This window comes from Oenanthe melanoleuca, chromosome 12 (assembly GCF_029582105.1).
Source record: "Oenanthe melanoleuca isolate GR-GAL-2019-014 chromosome 12, OMel1.0, whole genome shotgun sequence".
In the NCBI taxonomy this organism is placed as follows: Eukaryota; Metazoa; Chordata; class Aves; order Passeriformes; family Muscicapidae; genus Oenanthe; species Oenanthe melanoleuca.
This window is the reverse complement of record NC_079346.1, coordinates 19,464,285-19,491,758: the sequence shown is the minus strand read 5'-3', so window position 1 is coordinate 19,491,758 and position 27,474 is coordinate 19,464,285. Positions and strand designations below refer to the sequence as shown.

At 46.4% G+C, this 27,474-nt stretch overlaps 1 protein-coding gene across 8 annotated transcripts in view; it reads right to left on the bottom strand.

Annotated features, from left to right (window-relative positions):
- Positions 1 to 11,783: 11,783 nt before the first annotated feature.
- The window catches only part of FBLN2 (fibulin 2), a 91,550-nt gene continuing 75,859 nt past the window's right edge, over positions 11,784 to 27,474 (bottom strand). For all 8 annotated transcript variants that reach the window (XM_056501656.1, XM_056501658.1, XM_056501655.1 and 5 more), the window contains exons 9-17: positions 25,099 to 25,233; positions 23,842 to 23,979; positions 23,410 to 23,553; positions 19,722 to 19,850; positions 18,888 to 19,013; positions 18,177 to 18,293; positions 17,051 to 17,179; positions 14,751 to 14,874; positions 11,784 to 12,702 (exon numbers count right to left, since the gene is read on the bottom strand). In XM_056501656.1, the coding sequence (XP_056357631.1) occupies positions 12,345 to 12,702; positions 14,751 to 14,874; positions 17,051 to 17,179; positions 18,177 to 18,293; positions 18,888 to 19,013; positions 19,722 to 19,850; positions 23,410 to 23,553; positions 23,842 to 23,979; positions 25,099 to 25,233 (1,400 nt within the window). In that variant the 3' untranslated portion in view covers positions 11,784 to 12,344. The remainder of the gene's footprint in view (positions 12,703 to 14,750; positions 14,875 to 17,050; positions 17,180 to 18,176; positions 18,294 to 18,887; positions 19,014 to 19,721; positions 19,851 to 23,409; positions 23,554 to 23,841; positions 23,980 to 25,098; positions 25,234 to 27,474) is intronic.

The window sequence follows — 27,474 nt, the reverse complement described above, 5'->3', positions numbered from 1 at the left end:
CTGAGAGCCTCCAAAGACATGAATCATAGCAAGGGAGTGAGAGAACTGCAAACCAGTTCTCTCTCAGCCATGTGGTGGGACTCCCATTCAGCCCACGCAGCAGAGCTCCCACCCTGTCCTCACAGCAAACTTATCTCTAACACTGTCCTGAGACCCATTCCCCTCCTCTGCTTCAGCCAGAGCCCTCCAGATTCCCACTGCAGGGAGCAGAATTCATTTCCCTTCACACATCTGAGTGGTAGAGAGCACACATATCACTGCCTCTGGGGAATGTAAAATAAATTGAGGAGCACTGGTGTGCTCAAAGCCTTGGAACAGCTGCATCAGTTTTATATAACAGGTTGTGGTTGTCTCTGACAGCTTGACCTTGACTATCAAGGCAAAGTCACTGTTTCCCTGGAGGCTCCTTGCCTTGGGCAGGCTGGTCCCTTCCCTGTCCTTCTTTCCCCCTCATCCCGCCCCGTCTCCCTCCCAGCTGTGGCTGCCGTTTGTTTCTTCCCAGTTACCAAATCCAGTTTTGTCCTGGACAAGACTGGGATCACACTGCTCCACCATCACCCCTCCAAGAGCTCACACAAAGCAAGGAAAGTGGTTCTTTCCCAAGTCAGCTCTTTTTCCCTGTGCTGCTGCAGAAGCACAGGCAATGTTCTTATGTGTTGTTGTTCCTCCCATTTCAAACAAGGAGGGAGAAAATTGGAGCAGTGATGGTGCCCTGGGCTCCAGGTGATCCAGGGAAGCTCATCTGAGCTGCATAGCACCATGGGCTGGGCACAGATGTGCCACAGAATCCACTCAAAGTGCTGAAACCCAGGAAACACAGAAGGCTTTTGTCACTTTTCCACTTTACTCTCTATTAATGCTTCATCCAAAGATGAGCTCTTCAGAAGTTAATGGAAAACACCCAGTCAGCATTAAATTCTTCCTGCCAGTTTTTGATGAAGAAAATCCTTAAGGTTATAATTTCAAGCAATCTGTTTGGATACACATTTTTATTCCTTATTACTATTACTTCTGCTTCTACAGAAGACAAATAATGTAAGATTCAACTCCTGAGACTCAAGTTTTGCACAGACTTATTTAGTATCTTCCCAATGTACAGCTTACCTTAAGTTAGGGCTTGAATATTTCTCAGTACTTGTGCAAATAAATCATTAGATCTGTACCCATCATTTAGCAGCCCATCTCTGCCTATCCTAATGAGCAACACATTGCATTTATCACCCCCTCTGTCATCATTTATCATAGTGTAGTCCATTAAAATCCTTGAACAAACCTCTCCCCTGCACTGAGGAGCTGCAGGATTTGACCCACTTAAATTTAATAAGAGACAGATTCTTTCTGAAGTCTCTGTGATGTTAGTAATTTGCATGGGTTTCTTTTTTTAGATTAGGCATTATTGCCTGGCATTTAAGGCTTGGATAATTAAGTAGATTTATATTTATATTGTCTTATTATTTACTCATGTCTGTTACTTAAAGCCTAATAACAAACAATGACATTACTCAAATACTTAGGATATCCATAATTGAAATTAGGATCCAGTGCAAATGACTGCTTATTCTGGCTTGATGGATAAATAAACATTCATCAGTAAAAGCAATGAGGACAGCAAACAAAAAATAAACCCTCACCGTCTTTATCCTGTGTCACATGGCCAGGACATGCAGCATTGCCTTAAAGATGGGAAGAAGCAGACATCAATATCAAGGATGGGAAACAAGTTAGAAAGTCAAATATGGTATAATTTTGGACATGAAGGTCTTGGGATACAAGCAAGACAAGGTTTGAAGGAGTAGATAACATCTTTATTGCACATAGGGATAGAATGATAAAAAGAAATAAGCATCAGGCTCAAAATGCTTTTTCAGCTTGCATGCTGTAAAGCTTGTCTGCTCTTCCAAGTATATCATTATGTCTCAGCAGAGACACTATCTCTCCCTGCAGACCTGATGGTGCTTAAAATGTCAGCTCTTCTTGAAGATGTCTGCTTTGCACCTTCCATCTGTTCCCAGGGATGAAGCTGCTGTCCATCTCTGCTTCCCACAGCAATGTGGGAAAAAGTAGAGAAGGGTTTCCAAAGAAAATATGTCTCTAGATGAATATTGACCTCATTTCCATACCTAAAACTGTTGGCAGAGACCACAGAGCATGGGTATTGTATGCCTGCCATGTGAAATACTATTTATAGGAGCCAGCTCTCTGAGTAGGCACAAGAAAAAGTTACCAGTTGTTTCAGTGCAATATGTGTACAGTAAAATTAGTCTATAATCCTTAAGAAAAATCTTCCACTAGGAAGAAAAAATATTTAAGAAAAAAAGAGTTGGTGGGTACAGCAAAATTAGTATGAGCTCTTTCTAAAAAGAAATAAGAAAAAAACTAAAGCAAACAGGAAATACCCTAAACTCATATTGTAGATGCTTAGATAGCATTTGTTTTTATTAGAACTGTACAAAAAACCAATCAGGCTTTTGTGTTCATGCAGCATGGATAAGGGATGGCAAATTCCCCATTTCTGAGAGGAAAGAAAGGTAGAGTTTAGCTGATTTGCCCAGACACACCACATCCCTTCCAGCACATGGAATTAAACCTTGCTCCTTTCCCGAGGAGGTGCCCATCCCACCGTTCTTTGGACAGAGCAGCCCCAGGAAGGGCCAAAGCCAAACCAGCCCTGCCATGGGGAGTCCCACCATGTTTTACTGCGGGCAGAAGGGAGGACTGGGAGGCCTTTTGGCCAGCTATGACAGCACACAGCTGGACTGTGTGCGTCGTAAGAAGAGGAGGGGTTTGGCTACAGAGAGCCAAACACGCAAGAACGCGAGCAGGCAGCTCTAGTGGTTTCCCTGGGTCGTGGACGACGGCCGGTTCCCGCTCCACTGTGCCTGTTCCCGCTGTCTCTGTTCCCACTGTCTCTGTTCCCACTCCCACTATCTCTGTTCCCACTCCCACTGTCTTTATTCCCTCTCCCGCTGTCTCTGCTCCCACTGTCTCTGTTCCCGCTGTCTCTGTTCCCGCTCCCACTGTCTCTGCTCCCACTGTCTCTGTTCCCACTCCCACTGTCTTTATTCCCTCTCCCGCTGTCTCTGCTCCCACTCCTGCTGTCTCTGTTCCCGCTGTCTCTGTTCCCGCTGTCTCTGTTCCCACTGTCTCTGCTCCCACTGTCTCTGTTCCCACTGTCTCTGTTCCCACTATCTCTGTTCCCGCTGTCTCTGTTCCCGCTCCCACTGTCTATGCTCCCGCTCCCACTGTCTCTGTTCCCACTGTCTCTGTTCCCGCTCCCACTGTCTCTGTTCCCACTGTCTCTGTTCCCGCTGTCTCTGTTCCCGCTGTCTCTGTTCCCACTGTCTCTGTTCCCACTGTCTCTGTTCCCGCTGTCTCTGCTCCCGCTCCTGCTGTCTCTGTTCCCGGTGCCAAGGCCGCCGCCAAGAAGCAGAAGGAGGCGGCCAGTGCTTCCAAAGGCTGCAAGCCCGTGGGGCCTAGAGGCACCGAGCTCACCACCAAGGCTGTGTCTGTCTCTAAGGAGTGTGGGGGGCTCTCCTTCAATGGGCTCAAGAAGGTGCTGGCTGCAGGCCACTACGACATGGAAGAGAACATCAGGTACACCAAGATGGGGCTCAAGAAACTTGTCAGCAAGGGCACCCTGGTGCAGACCAAGAGTACCGGCACCTCCAGCTCTTTCAAACTGAACAAGAAGCTGGGTAAGACGAAAGAAAAGGCAACAAAGAAAAAGCCAGCTGCCAAGCTGAAGAAGCCAGCAGACAAGAAGCCCAAGAAAGTGGCAGCAGTGAAGAAGAGCCCCAAGAAGGTGAAGAAGCCAGCATCTGCAGCAGCCAAGAAAGCAGCCAAGAGTCCCAAGAAAGCCAAAAAGGCAGGCAGCCCCAAACCGTGGGATGCCCCAAGAAGGCATCAAGAGCCCAGCTAAGGCAAAAGTGGTGTAGCCCAAGAAGGAAAGCCTAAGGCAGCCAAACCCAAAGCAGCCAAGGCAAAGAAGGTGGCACCAAAAGAGTGTTCTAAAAGTTCTATTCTAATTATTTATTTTTTTGTAGTAGTAGTTTTTAGTAATAAAGTTTTCCTTTATACCCCTCTAAGTTTAAGCTTATGCTACCTTCCTCCTAATCCTATCTTACAACAGAAAATGGATAAATAATTCTAGTGAGTACACTACAACACTAAACCCACCACAGCAATTATAGCCACGGTTGCAACGTGGACCCTTTTAATAGGATGTGTAAGAGCCGTGTAAACCATTAAACTCTCCCTGTTGCACAAACCAGGAGTGTTGTGCCATTCTCCATCTCCCACCATTGCAACAGCCAATGAGGCACCTTTTATACCCAAACAATTTTGCAGCTTTCTGCTAGGGTGTGGAGGCCTTACAGTGAGCACGGGTACAATTTACACCCCCAGAAATGCATTTATGCACTGCTCAGGTGGTGCCTGGAGGCCTCGGCATCCACGGGAAGAAGGGATCAGTTTCCAGTTCTGGGCTGGCCTCTCTGCCAGCATTGCCACCACCCAAACACAGGGGACAGGTCCCAGACAAACACATGGCATCTGCACTCCCAGGAGAGATGCCAAGCCTCCTGCCAGGCACAGATGGGCAGGAGCTGCTGCCTGGGGCAGCCCAGCCTTTGTCTCCTTGTCCCTGTGTGCTCACAGCCACATGCCAGGAGATATGGGAATATGGGAAGGGGCTTCTGGTTGTAGAGCAATTGGTTGGTGTTTTGTGCTGTCCTTGCTTTTGGGCTGCTGCTGTGGCTTGATGGCAGTTGGCTTTGGGCTCCATCTCTTTGGTAGTTGTGTGGGGACAACAACTTCTAGGACGTGGGTAGTAGTTGCAGTTTGGTGCATGCTTGCTACCTTGCACTGGAACTCCCCAAGGTCATGTGATGTTAGCTGCTTAGGGGTCTTTTATCCCCTGTACTATATCAAATTCCACAGTTTCTCTATCTCCTGTGCTGCAGAGATATTTCCTGGGGTTATTCTTCTTGATAGCAGTCTGATGGACAAACACATCTTCCTTGGTATCATTTCAGGTGATGAACCCGTATTTGTTTTTCACATTGAACCACTTCACTGTCCCCAAAACTTCAGTGTCAATGACCTTTTTACTTTTGCCAGTGAGTTTGTGTCCATGGCTGTGTTGCTGGACGTGCTGTGGCTGGTTGTGGCGCTGCTGCTGCTGCTGTGGCGGGCAGGAGGCGGCGGGCATGGAGGGCCGGCAGTGGCTTCCTCTGCTCTCCTCTCCAGCAGCGCAGGCGAGAGGCAGCGTGGCTGGGCCAGTGTGGCTCTCTGGGGTGGTGGTGTGGCTAGTGGGGCAGTGTGGCTCTCTGGGGTGGTGGCGTGGCTAGTGGGGCAGTGTGGCTCTCTGAGGTGGCGATGTGGCTAGCAGGGCAGTGTGGCTCTCTGGGGTGGTGGCGTGGCTAGTGGGGCAGTGTGGCTCTCTGGGGTGGCGATGTGGCTAGCAGGGCAGTGTGGCTCTCTGGGGATGGCAACATGGCTAGCAGGGCAGTGTGGCTCTCTGGGGTGGCGGTGTGGCTAGCGGGGCAGTGTGGCACTCTGAGGTGGCGATGTGGCTAGCAGGGCAGTGTGGCTCTCTGGGGTGGTGGCGTGGCTAGCGGGGCAGTGTGGCACTCTGAAGTGGCGATGTGGCTAGCAGGGCGGTGTGGCGCTCTGGGGATGGCAACATGGCTAGCAGGGCAGTGTGGTGCTCTGGGGTGGCTGTGTGATTACAGCGGGCTCCAGTGGGGTTTCCTTCCCTTTGGCTGGAAGTCCCTGGTGCAGCTGTAATTCGCCCTTTGGGGGCTGCATCTCGGCCCCCCCACCCTCACCTGGGGCCCCGGCCCAGAGCGTGGCATGTGCCTGGGGCAGGATCCCAAACTGGAGCGGAGGCACCCGGTAAGGAAAGGGGCGGAAGGGAGGAAGGGCAGACCCTGTGCCCACAGCCACACGGTCTCTGCCATCTTGGGCACACGCGGGTGGCGGTGGGAGCCATCTTGTGCAGCAGCAGTAAGGACGAGAAAACTCGGAGAAGAAAACTCTTCCTGTTTCTGACTGAGGTTTAGCATTTGTCGAACATGCATCAGGACATGAAACACATGAAGCAAACGACAGAATTTCATCACTGGTAAGTCCTCCCCAATCTGGTGCTCTCTCCAAATTTTTTCCAAAAAATCATGGCTTAGAAATGTGCACTTACTAGTGCAAACATTCTTGAAAGAAAATACAGGTACTTACATGGTGTAATCATGTTTTTAAATGGCCTTCATCATTATTTATGTCAGCATCTTCTAGATGTGATTCAGGCAATGATAGGAGCACATGTCATTTGTGTCTCTGTTCCTCTCCCAAGGGGAAAATTAAGTTATGATTAAAGCTGTGCCTTCCCCCAGCCCATCCACTGCAATGGAGCTCTGCATCAACGAGCTGTTGGGAACCCGTGGAAAACTCTTTCTCAATGTTATAAATGAGAAACAAAAGTCTCGATATTCAGCAATATTTAGATTGCTTTATTTTATATAGATGGAGCAATGCAGCACCAGGAAAATGTGAGGGGTCACCGCCCACTCCATGCTCCACCCAACTTTGGTTTGCAGCTCCTTTTGACAGTATGGTTTCCTTGTAGTAATCGATAATTGTTATTTTTTTGTTGTCCTAATTTTGCCAGGTAAGTAGCGGTGGTCAAAAACATCTGTGGGACCTCTGGACGATGTGAAGTCTCTGGACAATTTGTCAAGTCTCATAGATAACCATCTGCTCTTGGTAGACAAGGAGTGGCAGAAGTCACGAAGTCTGGTCTCAGTAGATAGGCTGCAATTGATTACACAATGGCAGGAAACCTGATTTTGTAAAATCTGTTGGGCTGTGGGAAAGCCTTAGTTTGCAAACATAATATTCGTTAACAGGGGGATTTAAAACAGAATGATTTAAACATGTATTTTCCTTTCTTTAGTGTCATGCTTCATTTCAGACCTCAGTATTCTGGTTTATACAAACCCAAATACTTTTATGATTAACACAAATGTTTTATCAATAATCACACTCAAGAATATTGTCTTTTCCCCAGCAAGCATTACTTTCAAAGGCATTGAGGTTGGGTTTTTTGTTGTTTGCTTGCTTTTCAAGTTCCCTGAGTCAGCAGGAGGTGCTGGTGGCACCCAGCACAGCTGCAGGCTTGTGGCACATGAGAACAAACTCAAACTCAGCCTCAGCCACCAGCACCATCTCTAGTTCTGCTGTGGGAAATCCTTTGGAGACAGGAACCAACACAAGTGGGGTTTACTCAGACTCCAGGAATGACAGTGCTCCACCTCAAGTGTCCTTCATCAAAGATTGTCAGCTTTTTTCCCATACTGAAAGCATTCAACACATTTTCCTGCTGGCTATCAGTGCTGGGGAGCCTCTGTGGTGCCTCTGGCTGCAACAAGTAACTTTGCAATCAGAGGAAGCCAAAATCCCTCCCTGGAGTGGAGCCCAGGGGAGTTTGTGCTGCTGTCAGGAGCCCTCACTGAGAGAGAAAGGCATCTCCTCCCTCCCATTGCCTCATGGCATTTATGTCCCATTTTTGGATGTGTTTTCCTTACAATAGATCAACTGGTGTTACTAATATATTTCACAACTCCTTTCTAGTAATGGTGACACAGAGGAGAGTTCAGTGTTCTGCACACTGGAGTCTTATTTGTGAATAAAATTAGATTTTGCATCTGCTCCCTCCACCCTTCCCCAGAAAGGACAGCATTCCATACTTGTTCTGTTGGGGAAAGCTCCGACTCCTTCAGGTGGCCCTTTCCATAATCAGTGTTTCTCTTCAGAAACTTGAGATTTCCTCAGGAGATTGAATACAGACTATTAGCAATGAACCAAATCTCAAGAACTGTGCAGGGCAATTAGCCCTTAGCACAGGAACCCCCTGTGCTCCTGTGGAAGAGCGAGGCCTGAGGGCCAAAAGGATCTAAAATACATCCTTATCCAGAGATAGAGCTTCCAAATGAGTCCCCTTATAGTAGGTGAGAAGAGAGCTGCCCCCATTGTTCTCAGTTTCTTCACGTTAATAGCCTGAACCCCACTGGTCTCCTTCCCTTCTTTTGGTTGCTGGGCCCTCAGACTGTTTGTGTCCCTTGGGCTGGCTTCAGTCTGAGATCAGACACTGCTGCAGGCCAGCCCCAGCACCAGCAGTTCAGCCCCTCCATGCCATCCCCACAGCACTTCCTATGTTTCAAGGAGCTGTGCATTTATGCACAGAACACAGTTCTTGGCTGCCACACAGGAACTCACTGATGTGCAAAGGCTCTGGTCCCACCCCTCCTGTCACAGCTTGTAGGGCAGGCACCACAATGGCATCCTCTTCCTCTCCAACCCCAGCTAAAAAGGGAAAATTCATTGCAGATGTTGTCATTTTTAACCCCAAACTAACAGGAGCCCCAGCTTATGGGAAGAGAATGTGCATGAGAAAGAACTGTGCTTTAGAAGACAAAAGGCTAGAGTTTGGGACTTCAGCTTCACATCACTGAAACCAGATATAATTAAATCCTGCTCTTCAGTAGCCACTTCAAAATGAATGTCTCTGTGATGCAGAGAAAACTGGAGTGTGAAGACACTTTGTATTTGACATCAAAATCTATTTTTACTCCAGAATCCTAATTCTCCACGGCTGGAACTTTCTCCTCCTCCAGCATGGGTGGGAGCAATGGGAAGACAAAGCCAAAAAGGCAAATGAATGGGAAAAACATCTCCCTAGGTGTGAGGCCAGTCTGCAGAAGGACACAGAGGGACACAGAAGAACAATGTGTGTGTGCCTCCCACGGCCAGGGTGTGCCAAATGTATTGGTGTGCCAGGAGCTGCCCAAGGGAACAGGGCTGGAGGGGGCCCAGCCCTTCCCTTGCTCTCCAAGATGCCCTCAGCTGACAGAGGCACTGGGACCTTTGCACAGGAGGATCTCATGCTCTGAAGTTGAAGAGATATTGCAGAATGGCCCTTATTATAGCTTTTTACCATAAAATCAGTCTGAAATTTACTTCTGTCTTAAATCTTTTGTAATTGATATGACTGACTGAATAACTTACAGAGAAATAACACAGAATGAAAGTCTGTCTGGGATATCTTGGAAGAAATGTAAAAATTTGGGCCCATTAACAGCTCCCTCCCCTGCTCTGGTCCCCCAGTGTGAGGGAAGGAGCAAGACCCAGGCTGATCCATCCAAAGCCTTTCATACATCAGGCTCACACAGGAATGCTGGCATGGGCTGGCCAGTGACTGCAGTGACCCACAGACAGACATTTACACACAAAGAGATTGCCAACAATTCCCTGCTCCAGAAATGGAACAATTTAAAATACAAGGTAAAAACAACCTCCTCCTCCTCCCTGTGCTGCTAATTTCAATTCTGTTATATACATTCCAGTCCAAACCTGATGCTTCTCTCTGGAATAGACCCACTCAAATTTCCAGCAAACACACAGAGGAACATTTCTTCTTTCCAACGACTCATTTGGTCTTGCTCAGTCTCTGGGATCACTGGATCTCCCAAGGAATACCATAGCAGAGTGCAGAGAGGTCAGATTTTATCAAGGCAGGATAAAGTAGAGCTGAGCAGAGCAGGCCTTGCTCAGGCAGGTCACAGCAAGGCCATTTCCATCCTGGGGAACACACGAATAATCTGAGTTTTTGCACTTACAGAACAGACGCCCCAAGTCAGCTGTAATTCTTTATGAGGTCTGCAGCTCCTATCTTCCTCCTGAGTTTATCAGCTTGCACAGCTCTTGTGTAGCTGTTCCTAATTCACCTCAACCAGGCAAGGGGTGGGGTGGCCACAGGGGAGCAAAGGGAATAAATGAAACCTATTTAAAAGAAAAGAAAAAGAAATAGAGCCCATGCCTGAACTGTTTCCACGGAGACCTCCTGTACATGTGGACACACACACACACATATACCATATACACACAGGTTATCCAGCCAAATAAAGTGGAAGGAGCACTCCTGGACAGAGTAAAGGATGCAGTGCTGACTGCTCCTGCTTCCCCTTGAACTGACAGGGACTGGAAAAAAAAAAAAACCTTCCTCTGGTCAATCTGGAAGCAGAATGTTAAATTACCTCCTGAAATCCTTCCCCTCACTTTGACCAGTTGCACTGAGCAACCCTTTCCAACCTTTCCCAACCACAGATGAAGACAGCCTTCTTCCTAGCAGAGCATTTTTCTCCTAATAGTATGCAAAGCCTTCCCTAAAACTTTCTTCATCAATTACCTGTCTAGAAAATGAAGAGTCGGTGCTAAAAACTGCCAGATCCTTAATATGATTGACTGTGGCTGGTTTTAGTCAGCAAAAGGTCTCCCAGTAACAAATGACTTGTCCATTTGTTCTCTGACAAGCAGCACAGTCGAGGCCTGGGTATCATTTGTGCTCAATCAAATCCTAATGCTGATGGAAAACTTCAGGTTTTGGTGATTCCTGACGTGCTCCAGTGGGGCCTGGAGAAGTGTGTCACCCCTGAACGTGTGCAGGATGGATCTGGAATGCCTGGAGCTGTAAGATAGGAATTAACTGGAATGACAAATTGCACAAACGTGTTTCTCAGTTGGCACTTCCCTGTTACACGCTTTCAAAACTGCTACCTATGGAAAACAAAAGATAGATGGAGTATCTTTTACTAAAAGGTTTTTATAGGAAAAAAAACAGAGAAGTTTGACGTATGCAAGCTAACAGATAGTCCTTGTTTTATAGCTGAGGAACATAAATTATTTTTCCCTGCTAATGGGATTTTATGATCTGAGATGCAAAAAGATTTGCCCTTTATTTTAAGGACATCCAAATTAAAGGAGTGACTTGAAGTAGTAGAGATTGGCCTGGAGATATGTTGAATACAGAACATTAACTCTCACCATATAGGTGATGTTTACAAGATTTTGAGATGCAATTTTTACAATATAATGAAACTTGAATATGGCATAAAAATGTGTTAGATTTAATTTCCCCATTTTTTTTGTGTACACATTGATCAAAATAAGATTGACTGTAGAAAAAACAGGTTATTGTTTTGCCAAGAAAGGTTGGATCAGATGAACCTTGAGGTCCCATCCAACCTGGGATTCCAGGATTATTAAAACTGCAGAGAAATAAACATCTGTATCTTACAGCTATGTTTTTCCTTTAAAACATTTTGCAGAATACAGCTGGAACAAAGGAAGCTCAGAAAATTTTAACACTGGAGCTTTTTGGGGAAAGTAAAAAAAAGAAAACAGCCACAAAGAAGTTCTGATATTCATTTCTAAATTCTAATAAATATTTCGATTATATTATGCTTTGCCAGATCTGGCCTCCAACTTTGGACTTCATCCAGTTCCCTGAAGAACAAGAGGAAATCGAGCTCAAAACTTTGCCTGTGCTCTTTTCTAAATGGCAAAATACAACCGACCAATTTCACTGACATTTTTCTCTGCATCATTTGGCAACACCACTGGAGGCATTTTCCTGAAGCAGAGAAGCAACTCCCTTTTTTGTCTACTTAAAATTTCAAGTTACTGCTTAGGGACATGCCCAAACTTTAAAATAAGGAGCAGTAACTATGATTTCATTATTTCTACTTGGACATTCCTTTAAGAATTACAAAGCTTCAACTCTGTACTCATATATTACAGAACATACATAGAGGAACACCAGCACTTTTAAAGACAACTACTAAAAATGGCAATGTGAGCTTTTACTTTAGAGTGTAACATTCTGGTAAGGCCTTGGGCTTGCAAATATTCAGCACATGAGCACTCCTACTAAAGCAAGATTCGTCCATAGGCTTTTTCACTGGTGGAGTTTTCTTTTATTTATATATATATATTAAGGCAACATATTATGAAAGCTGGAAGGAGGAAAATAACCCAGGAGCAGGAGGTGGGGTCACCATCAGTGCCCACGGATGGCCTTGGACTCAGCACTTCAGCAGAGACATTCCAGCGAGGCCAAGCCAGAACTTTGTGTCAAAAAAGAGAAATAATTCCATGTTTCTTCCCAGTACTCCCACATGAACACCTGCCCTCTCTAGTGCAATACCCTGCAGACGTGACTACACCTAAAAATCATTGCTAAGAAAAGGTTCCAGCATTTATCACAAGGTCTGTACTGACTTTCTAACCTTTCCTTTGTTTGTTGGCAGATGACGATGTACAGAATTGTGTAAGAAAACAGAACATAAAAAGATAAAAATTAACTTAATTTACACAACCAGTAAGAAAGTTTAAAGCAATAACAGAAAAATAATATAAAGGCTAGATACATGAAATGCCAGTTCAATGGTATTAAGCTTTGGTAGAACACTTAAAGAGCATAGCACCAATAAAATCCAACGTCAGCACAGGCTTCAGTAGGCATGAGCTGTGATGAAAATGTAGATTTTGGCAAGAAAAGTGGTGTAGGTTCCCTGCCGCCAGAGTTTCATCTCCACATCCAGGAGGAAGTCTCTGGGCTCCGTGACCTGGCGCTGCAGGTAGACGATGCCCGTGTAGGCGTTGAGCCTGCGGGTGCTGAAGAAACCCTCCTCGTTGCCCTTGGTGATGGTGAGGACGATGCTGTCCCCGGCGTAGGCGGGCGAGGGCCCGATGCGGAAGATGTGGGCTGGCACCACGATGTTGGTCTGGAAGTTGAGCTGGTAGTAGGTGATGCGCACCGGCGTGTTCTGGCACTCCAGGTAGTTGAAGCAGCTGATACGTTCACACCTCCTGGGAAAGAGGAGGGAGGCAATTCAGAGGCCAGGGAGCAGCAGGAAAAAGCATAAAAACCTCAGGGCATTGCAAAGGATCAGACAGATGCCTCAGGGTTTTAGCTTTTCTATTCTTCATTTATCTGTAATTCTGCATTTAGTATACTAATTTAGTATACTCCATGCACAGTGTTAGTTGCTGCCTTGCAATTCCGGTCAGACACAACAACTCCTCTCTAGGCCTGGGAATCAAGGTCACCTCACTGCCTCAGGCCCCGAGAGATGGAAACAAAAGTGAGCTGGGGGACCAAACTTGGGGCAAATGACTTCATTACCTGGAGCTGAAATTGGGGGATTAACCCCCAATATGCAAATGGACCAAACTTATCAAAAGGGTGAAAACTCATGACCCACGGTCCATTTTTGGGTGTAGCCCCTGGGGGGCTTTGTCTGCCCTTTATGTACCTGAAGGCCCTTCAGTAAATAGATGTAATTTTGTCTGGCCTCTGTTTTTAGGTAGTCCCAGAAGATATTAGGACAAACCACAGTCCCAAAGCTCAGCGTGTGATCAGCCTGTTCTGTCCTCCCAGTGCCCAAAGACATTTCTGAGTGTGTAACAGAGCAGTGCAGCCTGGGGCACAGAACATTTCTGAGTGTGTAACTCACAGAGCAGTGCAGCCTGAGGCACAGAACATTTCTGAGTGTGTAACTCACAGAGCAGTGCAGCCTGAGGCACAGAACATTTCTGAGTGTGTAACAGAGCAGTGCAGCCTGAGGCAGAGAGCATTTCTGAGTGTGTAACTCACAGAGCAGTGCAGCCTGGGGCACAGAACATTTCTGAGTGTGTAACAGAGCAGTGCAGCCTGGGGCACAGAGCATTTCTGAGTGTGTAACTCACAGAGCAGTGCAGCCTGAGGCACAGAACATTTCTGAGTGTGTAACAGAGCAGTGCAGCCTGAGGCACAGAGCATTTCTGAGTGTGTAACAGAGCAGTGCAGCCTGAGGCAGAGAGCATTTCTGAGTGTGTAACTCACAGAGCAGTGCAGCCTGGGGCACAGAACATTTCTGAGTGTGTAACAGAGCAGTGCAGCCTGGGGCACAGAGCATTTCTGAGTGTGTAACAGAGCAGTGCAGCCTGAGGCAGAGAGCATTTCTGAGTATATAACTCAAAGAGCAGTGCAGCTTGAGGCAGAGAGCATTTCTGAGTATATAACTCACAGAGCAGTGTGGCCTGGGGCACAGAACATTTCTGAGTGTATAACAGAGCACAGGCATGGGGATCTGTGTGGGGAAGCTCTACCAGGAACAGTCAGAGCCAGGCTGAAACGGCATCGAGCAGGGAAGGGGAGCCAGGGGTTCATCACTGACAGGGCTAGGGCACTGCTCCAAGGAAATAAGAATGAGAACCTGTGAAAAGGTACCTAAAACAGAGGAGTAGGAAACAAACTCCTCAACTGGCAAAGCTGCTCAGTTCTGTAAGGCAGGAAAGTATGTTTTAAGCCATAAGCAACTAAATATGGGCTCCCAAAGCACTGGCATCCACCGAGGCAGGTAATGGGTAGGGAGATTTTGGGGCTTCCGAGCCCCAGCTGCTGAGGAGCTGGGGATGTGCCATTCCTAGAACCCTGTGGCCTGGCAAGCTCAGTATCCTGCTCCCCTTCAACACTCCCTGAGGAACTGCAATCTGAATATTAAACAGGGAGCCCCGAATCCACTGTAGAAGTGGAGCACTGACTGAGCAGCCTGGCTGCTCCTGCTCTGATACAAACAGCACAGAAGATCTTACTTTAAAACTTAATTATAAACAGAGCCATTTCAGAGCTGCAAGGAGAGCTGCAGGCTCTGATCTCTGCCGCTCCTGCAGCAGCTAGAGGGCAAACAGGGGCTCAAGGGCTTGTGAGAACAAAGGATAATTACACACAAACTCTGCATGGGGAAGGTCTACAAGCTCCAGGTGCCAAAGCAGCTTCTCAGAGCTCTGAGCACCCACACCCACCCACAAACTATGCACCATGTAACAACAGAGGCACTGGGCTGGCTCTGGTGCTGCCCCAAGGCCATACTCACATATCAGACACCTTTCTGTAGTTGGAAGGGCACTCAAAGGACAGGCAGCGGAAGCTGCCCTGGATGTTGTAGCAAGTCTCTGCAGATGAACAGTTGTGGGTTCCTATTGCACACTCATCAATATCTAAGAAGAAACACAAGAAAAAGATGTTCTAAGTTCACAAGTAAAAATTAATTCCTAGTATTTTTCAGGAATAAACAAACCCACACTAAAAGCCAGCAGGACCTTCTCACTGACTTTTTGAGACTGGAGAAAGCTGGGCTGTGCCAAAAGAATGCATCTGTGCATGAAGGTAGCTCTGGATTAAAACAGAGCAACTAAAATAAATCTGGAGTTAAAGCAAGCAAGTGCAAAGTGGTTGCTGCTATCCTACAGGATCCAGGAGATGCGAGACTTGGAACTTGGAACAACACTTCAGAACAAGGCACACAGTTTCGAAAACCTAAATACAAATATATCCCCACAATAGTGAGATGTAATTACAGAAGACATAATGAAGAGCACTTAAAGCTCAAAGACACTTTATGGCCCAGAGCATAAACATGGTTACCTAAATAACATACCCACAAGCCCAAGCCATGGGCCTGACAATGCTGAAAACCAGATGCAGGAACAAGGATCCAGCCTGAGCAGAAAGCATTGGCAGAGCCCTCACAGTCACACTGTGTGCTCCCAAAGGTCTAGACAATGCATGGAGGCTTTAAAATGAAATAAATTCTAACAGATGTGGCATGTGGACTGTGTAGGGCCCTGTAGCTCTGCCAATTGTCACAGAGCAGAGCCTCTTTGAGGGAAACCATAGCCTTCCACTCCCTTCATTGCCCTGGGATGAGAACTGATCTCACACACCGAACTGGCTGGTTTAAAAGTCTTGCAAAGAAAAGTATACAACAGGAAATAGGAGAGAATCAAAGTCGAGTAAATCCCTTGCTGATTCTCAGCAGTGCCCGTAGGTGAAAAGAAAATTTCTTCCATATTGCAATCATTGTCATGCAAGTACTCCCTGCACCACTTTGACTGAGCTGCAAAATACCACAGGCAGTTTCTGCAAAAAAGATCCATATGTTGAGCATTACTCCATGAGATACAACTCATCTTTTGAAAAAGGGGTACAAGGAACAGTCCACCAGTAACTCTTCAGAACTGGTCAGAGGATGAGTAACTGGAGCCAGATCTTTAGCTGGGGAAAATCAACATAATTTCCCTGCACTTAACAGAACCAACACCAACTCAGCCTTCCTCCGACCACGTTTTCAGACACACCTCAGTATCTGCCCAGACTTGTAACTACAGACCTGTAGAGCTCCAAACAAGGGGATGTATCCAGGGGAGCTACAGCTGCAGTAAAAATTCTTTTCTAAAGGTGAACTTTACCTAAGAATTTAAGTGCATGTGGATATTACTGCAATCATACTTAAAAACACATTTTAAAATATTTTAAAATGTTTTAAAAGGATTTTAATTGTCATTTAATCTGCTTCACTGCTCCACAATCAAGATTAAGTATGCTCATGCTGCTTGTGATTTACACAGAGCAAATTCACTGCCATTAGCATTCAGAATTCAAGCACAGGAGATATATAACCAGTCCCATGAAGGGTTCCTGAAAGAGCAAGGGCAGGAAATGCCTGGCAGTTGGTGTAAGGATTGCAGGAATGTGCAGAGTACTAAAGGTAATCAGAACCTCCATCAGGTTACACAGGCAGTGCATCCTTTGAAAAGGGGGGCTCAGCTCAGAACCACACATCTGCACACCAGATGAAAACCACCAGACTCCCAGAAGACATCTCCACGATTCTGAAGAAAAGGGGTGTGTGAGGGGAGGGTACTTGTCATTTCTCTAACATTTATTAATGCCAGCAGGATTAGGCTTAGGTCACACTGCTGGATGGCCAAGTTCCAATTACAGCTCCAACATTTAATCTCCCAGTTTTCTGGAGGAGAAGACTGTAACTCATGAAAGAAGCCACAGATTTCTACATCTGGCACCTCTAAAACCCCTGACACCGAGTGCTGCACCAAGGTGCACACACACCTCACATGAGTAACCAAGTACCTCAGCTTGAAGGACAAAGGGGGCTCCTTGGGAATCCATTTAAGCAATTAGCTCACGCTGACAGCTGAGCTGCCACAGCACTTTCTTCTAGCACACAAAAACTGACTTTGCAGATACCAATATCTGGCAACTTTGTCGAAGACTGCCTTTTGAGCAGTGACTGACACAAAACACTGAGACTAGACTGAACAACTGCAATGGCTGACTCGTCCCATTGATGGCCCAGCCCCCAGGTGCTGTCACCTCTGCAGGTCCTGCCGTTGGCTGCCATGGTGTAGCCCTGCTCAGGACAGGCACACTGGTAGCTGCCGGGGACGTTGAGGCAGCGGAAGGTGCAGAGGATGCCGGCGCTCTGCGTGCACTCATCAATATCTGTGGGAAGAAGAGAGTCAAACAAAGCAAAACAAAACAAAAAACAAAACAAAACATACAAAACAAAACAAAACAAAACATACAAAAAAACCCACAGATCTGCAAAGGGAGGCTGCAGGACACCAGAGAATTCTCACCTGAAACATTTATAATACATAGCTAAACGTGAGGGCAACCATGGAGGTCTGGCACTGCTCTGGTGCTTTCTGAAATGCTGAATACAAGCCTGCTCCCAGAAATACTGGCTGCAAGTAGTACATACTCATGGGAAGGAATAATGAGGGTAGGGCACATCTGAGTTTGAAATACTCTCTCTCTGGTGCTGTAATTGAGAGAATCATAGAATCACTGACTGGTTTAGGCTGCAAGGGAGCTTAAAGTTCATTCCACCCCCTGCCATGGGCAGGAACACCTTCCACGAGACCAGGCTTTGAACACTCCAAGGATGTGGAATCTCTCTGGGCAAACTGTGCCAGGTCCTCACTACCCTTTCACTAATGAATTTTTCTAGGATTTCCTGCCAGGCTTCCCTGTGCTAGGAAGGGTATTGGCTTCTTCACCATTCCTTAGACAGAGACTCTCCAATGTGTCAGTGCTGGTAACTTCAGCTAAAAAGGTGAAACCCTTCCTTTCTCCACTATGATCCCTCTGCTCCTCATTCACCATGAGCAGCAGGCAAAGCAAACCTTCACTCAGCAATGCAGGTGCTCATTGATGCAATACAGGAATATCTTCCCACCTGATTTCTTCAGTCAAAAGTTCTGCCCCCATGAAACCATTACAGAACAACCTCCCCAGCTGTGCAGTCCCACATGTGTGCTTCACCCAATGAACTGCACTGTCCAGTGTAGCTGGAGGGACCTTTTGCAGCCTCTGTGGCAGCTGTAACTCACAACCATCCTCAGGCCTCACCAGCAGCATCAGGGGCTGCTGAGGGTCAGAGAGCTCCTCTGCAGAGGATAAATACACACCCTGACATGGTGAGGCAGCACCTTACCTTTACAGGAATGCCCATCTTCTGCCAGCTGGAAGCCTTGCCTGCAGTAGCACTGGTAGGAACCATAAACGTTGGCACACTCCTGGCTGCAGGGACTGTTATCACATTCATTCACATCTGCATCCAAAAACAAATGCACAGAGATGGCCACAGTGCTTCAGAACAGTTTCTTCCCTGCCCCTGAAAACCTTTACCTCCCAATCAGAGTGAGGAAGGACTAATTTGGCCCTATTATTCTTCTCCCTAGGCAGAATGCCAAGAAGCCTGAGCATGTCTGTTGCACGCACCTGAATTTCATTTCTCCATATGCCAATGGAAACACACATGCGGATATTTGTTTCAGATTTATAGGTTTCAGTTCACTAAAATATGTATTTGTTGCCCTAAAAATATCATGGCAATCTCAAAAATTTTCCATTCAATTCAAATTCTTTTTCTGTAAGTTGGTTGCTACCATGTTTCACCTCTATAAAAATTTGAATGGTTTCCTGTTTTAACTTTGTTCTAGTCCTCTTCTGTCATCTGAAAGCAGAAAGTACATGGGGAAAGGAAGAAAGAGGAGAAACTTGTTGACGCTCATCTAGTAATTCCAGTGTCTGCAAATTTGAGCACACAAAGGTTTCTGTCTTTATATTTCGCCTCAACAGCACCTTCTGTGAAGTGCCCCACTTCTCCCAGCAGCTCCCTCTCCAGGCTGAGGCAGGCTGGTACCTTCGCAGTGCTTGCCGTCGTAGGAGAGGAGGAAGCCGGAGGAGCAGGTGCAGTGGTAGGAGCCAGGGGTGTTCTCACAGGTGTGCTGGCACAGGCGCCCGGGGTAGTTCCAGCACTCGTTAATGTCTGCCAGCACAACGAGAAACACACCATCAGCCCAGGGACACGATGGGCAGGGGCCTTTCTGAAACTGTCAGGGATGGATCTGCAGAGTGTGAAGTGCTGCAGCCTGGGGCTTGAGGCTGTCTGACTCCCAGCTCTAACTGGTGCACGGGAGGGAGAAAAGACAAAGTGCTGTGCCATGGCTCTTGGGAGGAGAGCAGATGGAACCTTCAGACAGACAAATGCCCACAGCAGCAGAAGCAAATCCCACAGGGGTTTCCACTTCAGCAGATGGCTTCAGGTGACAACCAGTACTTGAACAAAGCCAAGGGCACCTGGTCTGAAATCCCAGCTGGGAATGCCAGAGCTCTGGATGTGCAGCCCAGACCAGCTCTGGAGGTGATGCCTGGTGTGAAAGCCCAGCTGGCAGTGCCAGAGCCCTGGATGTGCAGCCCAGCCCAGCTCTGGAGGTGAGCCTGGTGTGAAAGCCCAGCTGGCAGTGCCAGAGCCCTGGATGTGCTGCCCAGCCCAGCTCTGGAAGTGATGCCTGGTGTGAAAGCCCAGCTGGCAGTGCCAGAGCCCTGGATGTGCAGCCCAGCCCAGCTCTGGAGGTGATGCCACCCTCTCCTGAGGCCCTGCACTGCAGAGCTCGGACTGCAGTGGTGCTGAGCACTGCCCCGGGGCGCAGGGCTCAGGCAGGGAGGCTCCCAGCCCCTCCCATGCCCCACCTACCGATGCAGCTGCGGCTGAAGGAGTCGTACTGATAGCCCATCTTGCAGTCACAGCGATAGCCCCCGGGCAGGTTGTGGCACAGCTGCCCCTCTCCACACCGGTGCACCCCAGTCTGGCACTCATCCACATCTGCAGAGCCACACAGGGAAAGCTGCTTCAGTACAGTTTGCTTAAAACCAGTGTTTATAAAGAGACACAAAAAGGTCCATTGAATAACAGGATTAGAAAGTGGACAGGAGAAATATCACCAGTTTCTCCCTCTGTGCTCTTCTCAGAGGCAGTTGAGTCAAACCTGAGAAAAGCAGAGCATTACCTCCAAAGTGAAAATGGTAAGTGGATTTGCAGTGGGGCTCTCCCAGTATATTCTGCATCTTGGTGTAAATACACTTTGATTCTGATCAAACCATGACATTTAAACCCCCCACTCTGATGTTCTGCCATTCCATGAGTCACACCAAGTCATTTAAAGCAAAACAAGAACCAGCCAGAAATTCTGCACATCCCTTCAATTAAAGCAACTGCTATTTTCATCTCCACTTGCCCTCTCAGTCTGCTCCTGCTGTCTACCTTTTGCTCTTTCCTAACATTGATGTTTTTTCTTCTCTCAATCAGCTCCCATTTTGATATTCCCCACGGCCTCTCATCCAAAATCCAATACCAACAAATTAGTTGCTTCTCACTCACACACATCATTTCCAATCTCATTTAAACATCCTCAGAGGAAGATGAGAGTTTTCAATACAGGCTGATTTACAAGACTTGCAACATGACTAAATAGCTCAGCATCTAACAAATCCCTCTTACCATCTGTGACAAGAAGCATCAAAAAGTCTGATTAACCCTCACAATTGTGATTTCTTCAAGTATTCCAAACTCTGCCACTTCCTAAGCCAACAGACTCTTCTTTTTTCCTATTGTTCACATCTTCAACTACTTTTACAACCCAAATCCCCATTCATGTAATAATCATTTGGATGGATTTCTAAGGCTGGAAATTTGCCATACTGCCCTATTTGAAGTCATAAATTTGAGCACTAAATAATTCCAGAGGGTTCCTGGGCAGTTCTCCATCAAAAAACAGCCTTGGAGAGGCTGCACCCACAGAGTCCCTGCTGGCAGGGTCAAGGATGGCAGGGAATGCCCCTCACCAGGCAGGAATTACTGACAGAAACTGAGATTTCTTCTGGAACACTGAGTCCTTGTTTTCTTTTAATCAGCAGTAGCACCAAAAGCAAGGAAGTCTCTAATGCAGGTAACAATTTGTAAAGTAGCAGCTTTATTTGTAACGAATTCACATGTGCCACCACTTTGTTAGTTTGTCCAAAGTTCTGTATTCCACTGCATTCAGACTTTAATTAGTTCTAGGGCATTACACCATCAGAACTGTGCCATATTTCACACTTACAGCAGTTTTCAGCTAAATCTAAGAGGCAGTTTTTAATAACTCATTTGCTAAATCAGAAAATCTGAGCATTTTAAAGACAGATGAATTCTCTAAACAGAGGAGATGACCCTACAAGTGTCATTCTGCTGAAGAAACACGTGCAGATCATGTTTTTACTACTGTGAATAAATCTGATTCAGGAATCTAATTAGCTATTGTAATGCCTCAAAAACACTAGTCTTTATCACAGAAAGAGGAAATTAGGACCATATGCTTTTCTTCTTTCTTCTCTGTGCTCTCTGACTACTTAAAAAAAGCCATTTAAAAAAATACCAAATGACACAGAACAGCATCAGGGACAGAGTGCACAGAGCAAAGGCAGAGAAATCACCAATTAATATCAATTATGTTTTCCCAAAATCAAGCTAGAGAAGCCTCCTTATGCCTGCTCCTGAACAGCTTGTCAGTGGTGTAGAGCAGAGACAGAGAGCCAACAGGAATGACAATGCATTGTGTTACCTCACCATGCTCCAGAGCAGAGATGCTGGAGGATTAACGGCAATTTCCTCCTCTCTCATGGATTTACACACAGTCACTTTTTTTAGGAAGAACTGGGGAGAAAAGCTGTGCCATCAGTTTCAAATTTAGGAAGATAACTTGCCCCAGCCATGACAGAATCACAGAATCATTAAGGCTGGAAAAGGCCTCCAAGATCACCAGCCCAGCTGTTGGTCCAGCACCACCACATTCAACACTAAGCCATGTCCCCACCTGCCACACCCACATGTTTTCTGACCACATCCAGGGATGGGGACTGCACCCCTGCCCTCGTTTGCAGGGAATGCAGAGCAAAGCTGCTGGCACTGCAGCCAGGACAGCTGTGCTGCTCAGGGCCAACTGCTGCCTTGTGGGGAAAATGGCATTCAGGGAGACTCTGGCATGGTGGTCACCCTAAAAACAACCTCAGGGTCACCACACTCCACCTGGTGTAACCACAGTCAGCCCAGGTGACTGACTGAGAAAGGACTGATCGAAAGCAGCTGCAGAACTGTGTCTGAACAGAACTGAGAGAGACAGGACTTCTGGAGCTTCTTTTTGTAAGAACTGAAATATCCCAGGCTGTAACAGGACAGCAAAGAACACAGCACTGCTTTGCCCTGAACTTACAAAACAGAGTATCTGGAAGCTTTCTCAATTTCCTCAGTTGCACACATGAACTGTTCCTTCCAAATGTGCTACTACCAAATCTTCTCTGTCTTTCCACTGGCCACGCATGGTCTGGACAGTCCTGGGGGTAAAACCGTGAGGGGAGGTAGAGGATAATGAAGAGCAAGAAGGTGAATGCAGAAATATCAGTGGCAATGGGGGTCTAGCTGTACCACTGGTGTGCACTACAAGTTGCTAACCATGACCAATATAATGGCCCTCAACACAGTTCCCACCCCCTTGCAGCACTACAAAGCACATTTTGTTAATCTGTCATCCTTCCTTTATTCCAGGGGAAAGTAGGTAAAAACCACTGGGGTATCACCACTATACAAACTGCTGCTTTGTCATTTCTCGTTTTGTTTCCCTGCTGTCATTTCAGGATTTCCCGTCTCGTGTAACTCGGAACAATTACAGAACTCCCAGCCAGCCTTGCCTTGGGCACCAGGGACTGAGCCTCCAACCCTTGGTGCCTCATGTGCTCATTTACAAACAAATGATAACAAGTGCTGAAATCTGCCATTCTGAGTCATAACATCCTCAACACACCAAAACAAATACAAATCAGGATCAAGCTGCATGCCAGCCTAGATGAATATTTCATATACTCATTTTCCTCAGAATTCTTTTCACACAACGAGAACTTATCCTAAACACCCTCACAAGTGGATGTAATGGGGAACACTATGCACAGAACATCCCTACAAAGAGCATCCACTTGGTGCTACTCTTTGAGGCCCCAAACCCAGCATTCCTCATTTGCTGCAGAACACTCTAGTACCAGGGAGCTACTACAAAAACCACCAAGGCACTGTCCTGACTGACAGGATGGATTTCAAAAGCAACTAGAACACAATCTCTCCAGTGTGGAAGCCAGTGAATCCCATGTGCAGCCAAAACCAGTTGCTGAGCACACCAAGAGAAACTTCATGGAGCAGTAACAGACATCAAGATCCTGCAGCACAACCAAATCCCAGAGCTGCAGGGACAGAAAATTCCCATTCCTCAAACACATTTAGGAATCTGGAGGCAACCCCAAACATCTCTCTAGAAGTGAAACAGATTTTTGCCCTGAGAGAGGCCCCTCCCCGCCCTCACCGACACAGCGCGTGCCCTCCTCGTTGGAGTGGTAGCCCCTGCTGCAGCTCAGCGTGTTCCTCTGGCACGTGTAGGACCCCACCGTGTTGATGCAGTTGAATCCTGGCTTACAGGGCTCAGGGAGGGACGTGCATTCATTGATATCTGGGGAAGAAAATGGATACAGCAGTGAGAGTGCTATTTCACCCTTCTGGCTGCTTTCTTCTGACTGTCACTTCTTTTTCTTCAATTTCTTGTGCTACAAAAGTCTGCAGATGAAGGTCTGCTGTGGGATAGCTCCAAATTCAACATGCAAATATTCACATCTTTAAATGGCCAGCACTGTTGACATTAAGTTTGCAGCAGGTTTGAGGGAAACTCCACATCCAAGGGGTCAATGCCCAGCTCCTGAGAGCTGCAGCAGGGGGCACAGGCTGTGCTGCTCACACCTACCCACACAGTTGCCCTCGGGGTCTTGCAGGAAGCCATCCATGCAGCGCTGCTTGGACTCGCAGTAGAAGGAGCCCTCTGTGTTCTGACAAACAAAGTTCACTTTGCAGCTGTGAGTTCCTCTCTCGCACTCGTCGATATCTGTTCATCACACCAAAACACCACACTGGGGTGAGTTCAGCTCTACCTTTCAGCAGCCTCATGGCCAGCTAGCCTCCAGAAAGGAAATTAGGAGGCATTATTTCAACAGTAATGGGCGTTACCAGTGGGAAATCTGAGGGTTACATGTGTGTGCTCTTGGACATCACTTCAGGATTTGTCAGGTCCTCCAGCAAATTTAATTCAGGTCCCTACTCCCTCATTCACAGCATCTCTTGCAACCAACAAATACCAAAATACCTGGAGTTTTTTACAGGCTACTGTAAAACAATTTGTAAGTATATATAATCTATATATAATCTAATTTCAAGACTAGAAAGTAAATTAGACCACTAATAAATGTTATAAGTGCTCTAGAACCAGACAACAGAACAAGACATCAACAAAACACCCTCTTCAAGTAAACCAAACTTTATTTATGACAGCTGTTTATATAGGGAGATTTCTTAAAATTTTTATTTTATAGCTTTATGTTCTATGTCAAAAGCTAAGCTCTTTCCTTAGGCATCTCTTACTCCAGCTCTCAGGAAACCATAAATCTTGTAGGTGTAAATAACAGTGAGTTTTGCCTTGAAGGCAGGGCCTGTGTGTCTCTTGCACTCTCCTGTGTGTGCACTGATGTTCCCTTCTTTGTTAGACACCTCCAGAGACCAGGACAGGGGGGATGAAGAATAACTTCTTAACCCCATGACCATTCCAAATGGTTAAATGTAAATGTAAAATGTAAATAAATGCTGACAGAGTTTCTAACACAGGAAACACAGGGCTGTCAGCCCCATGATCCATTCAGGCTGGGAATTTTTGCTGAAATTTCCAGCAAACAGCATCAGCTGAGCCAGGCAGGGGAGCTACGGGGGATTCTTCCATCAGGGAGGTGGCAAACCCTAATTCAGAAGGTTTCACCTATGTTCTAAGTAATTTATAGTTATCCCTGGAGCCCATTTCAAATGAGCAAATGTGCAGGAGGAGCCTGCAAAGCCCAACATTTCATGCTGAGCAGCCTCTTTTAGCTGCAGTGCTGGTATCACAGGGCAGCAATACCAAAATGATTTGCAGTCCCTCCCTTCCCTCTGTGTAGGAGCTGAAGAACACTTTCCTTACCCACACACTCGCCGTCCTTCAGCTCGTGGCCGGGCTGGCAGCTCAGCTCCTGCAGGCAGCGGAAGGAGCCCATGGTGTTGACACAGTGCTCTCTCCTCTGGCAGGTGTGTCTCTCTGTCACACACTCGTTGATGTCTGTGAGAAAGAGTGAACAGATCAGTGCCAAAGGGTGCCACGGCATCTCCCTCTTCCTGCTCTTCTGGAAGGAACAGAAAGCTCAAATGAAAGACTTTCAAATGAAAGATAGTCAATATAGGCTTTGTTACAGTGCTCTGATGGAAGATGTTTGTAGCCCGGGGTCTTTAGTTAGCACAGAGTGACTGAAGAGACACAAATCACAGGGGGATTTCCTCCTCCTCCCCTCTTCCCAAACACCATGGGGATGGTGCAGGCACTGGGATGGACAGAACTGAGGAAAGGCAGGCTGGGCACAGGAGTGATAGCCAGCCAGTGGTGAAGGGATGAAACTCCTGGACAAGGGAATGAGAAGGGGATTAATACCTACTGCTCCTCCCCAGACCCCCACAGCCCAGGCCAGTGGCCAGTCCTGCTGCCTCAGGCTCCAGGGATGCCTCCAGGGATGGCAGCTGAGGCTGCCCTGCTGAGCTGATCCTGCTGGCACCTATTCCCTAAGGAATGCATCGTTGGGACTGGATATGCAGGAACTCATGGAGAGGAACCCTAATGGCTCAATCAAGTTTGGAAATTCGTATTTAGAGATTTGATTTCAGCAGGTGGAGTAGTGGAAAAGTTCCTTTTAAAAAATCACTTGAACACAAGATTGCAGAGCGTGGGACAATCAGGGAAGGAATATGAAACACCTTTAAAATGACACGTTTTGATAGGCTTGGATGAAATCATCTCAAATTCAGGTTTTGCTTATGTTAATAATGAAAGCTAGAACAGCATGATGAGCAAATACTTAGAAGCAACAAAAAGGGGCAGAGATTGGGAAGAGAAATTTTCTTGCCAACCTCCACAAAACCTCACATGTTCCCAGTTCTATATAAAGCTAAGAATTGCTAGAGCTAACAAAATCCAAATGTGACCAGAACCATTACCAGTCCTCTGGCTGCTCTGTGCATGAGGCTGTTTTCATACTATGCAATAAAGCAAGTATTGTTTAAATCAGATTTTCATTTTGGCTGTGGAACCTCATTCTCAGATAAGTACATCAGATATATGACTTCCCCTGTGGAGCATGAAAACAGGAAAAGCCATTTGAAAAGATTTTTGTCTTTAAAAAATGTGTCAACTGGTTTTCTAGCAAAGAAATAAGGAGGAGCACCAAAAAACTTCAGTTCCTGGTACGCTCTGGTAACTGGTGCTGTGCCAGTTTTACAAAATCTGCATTAGCTTGGTTACATTTCACTTCTCACTTATTCCTATTTTACTTTTTTTTTTTCTTCCTTTTGTTTTTTTTTTTTTTTTTTTTTTCTTCTTTTCCTCTCTCTCTGTTTGCCATGGCTACTCTCCACATGCTGTGGACTTGCTTTGCAAAGCTGGTTAATCCACAGCGAGGTCCTGGCTATCCCCTGGATCTCTTTCTACCTGACCCACACAAAGTTTCAGCTCCTCCATGAAGGGGCAGGTCCTTGCCTGCCCCAAAGTTCCCACAGGTTATGTCCCCCTAATGCCTGTGCACTTTCCCAGTTTCTATTAATTTTATTTATATTTCCCAGTTTCTATCTATATTTCCCAATTTCTATTCACTCTATTCATTAGAGTGAGGAGTATTTTCACAAGTGATCCTGTGGGGGTAGCAAAATCTCCTCACATGCTGGGAGATGAATACAAGGTGCTGTAGTAGATCCCTTTCACCTACTTTAGACTTAGCTCTTAAAAATTTTTAATTTTTAAAAAAAATTATTTTTGAGAAAACCAGCAATGAATGGCCACTGAACAGCACCCAAAGCACTGCAAGACTTTCTGCTGGCTGTACCCCAGATCTTGGATTATCTGTTCTGGCAAACCACAAAAAGACCTTTCCCATAAACAAACTGACAACAGCACACTGCAGATCATGAGCTTGAGTCAGTCCAGCACCATGTCAAAAGAGAAAATATGTTTGTCTGAAATATGACCCAAAGAGGGTAGGAGGCATTCCATGTGATCAGCAGGTGGAATATTAAGTAACAGGCATAAAAAAAGTGATTTGTGATTTCACAGAGGGGAAAAAAAAGTCTAATATGATTTCATGTTTTGTCTACATTTTTGATTCAATTTTCAAAACTCTGAGTACTTGAAAAAATATGCAGACCTGGCTGGAACACATTTGAGGAAATTCAACTGATGGAAATTGGCGGATTACAATGCAAAATTCCTGCTTTCAATGGAAGTTTTGTGTATGTGAGACACTGACAAGCTCTAAAGCCT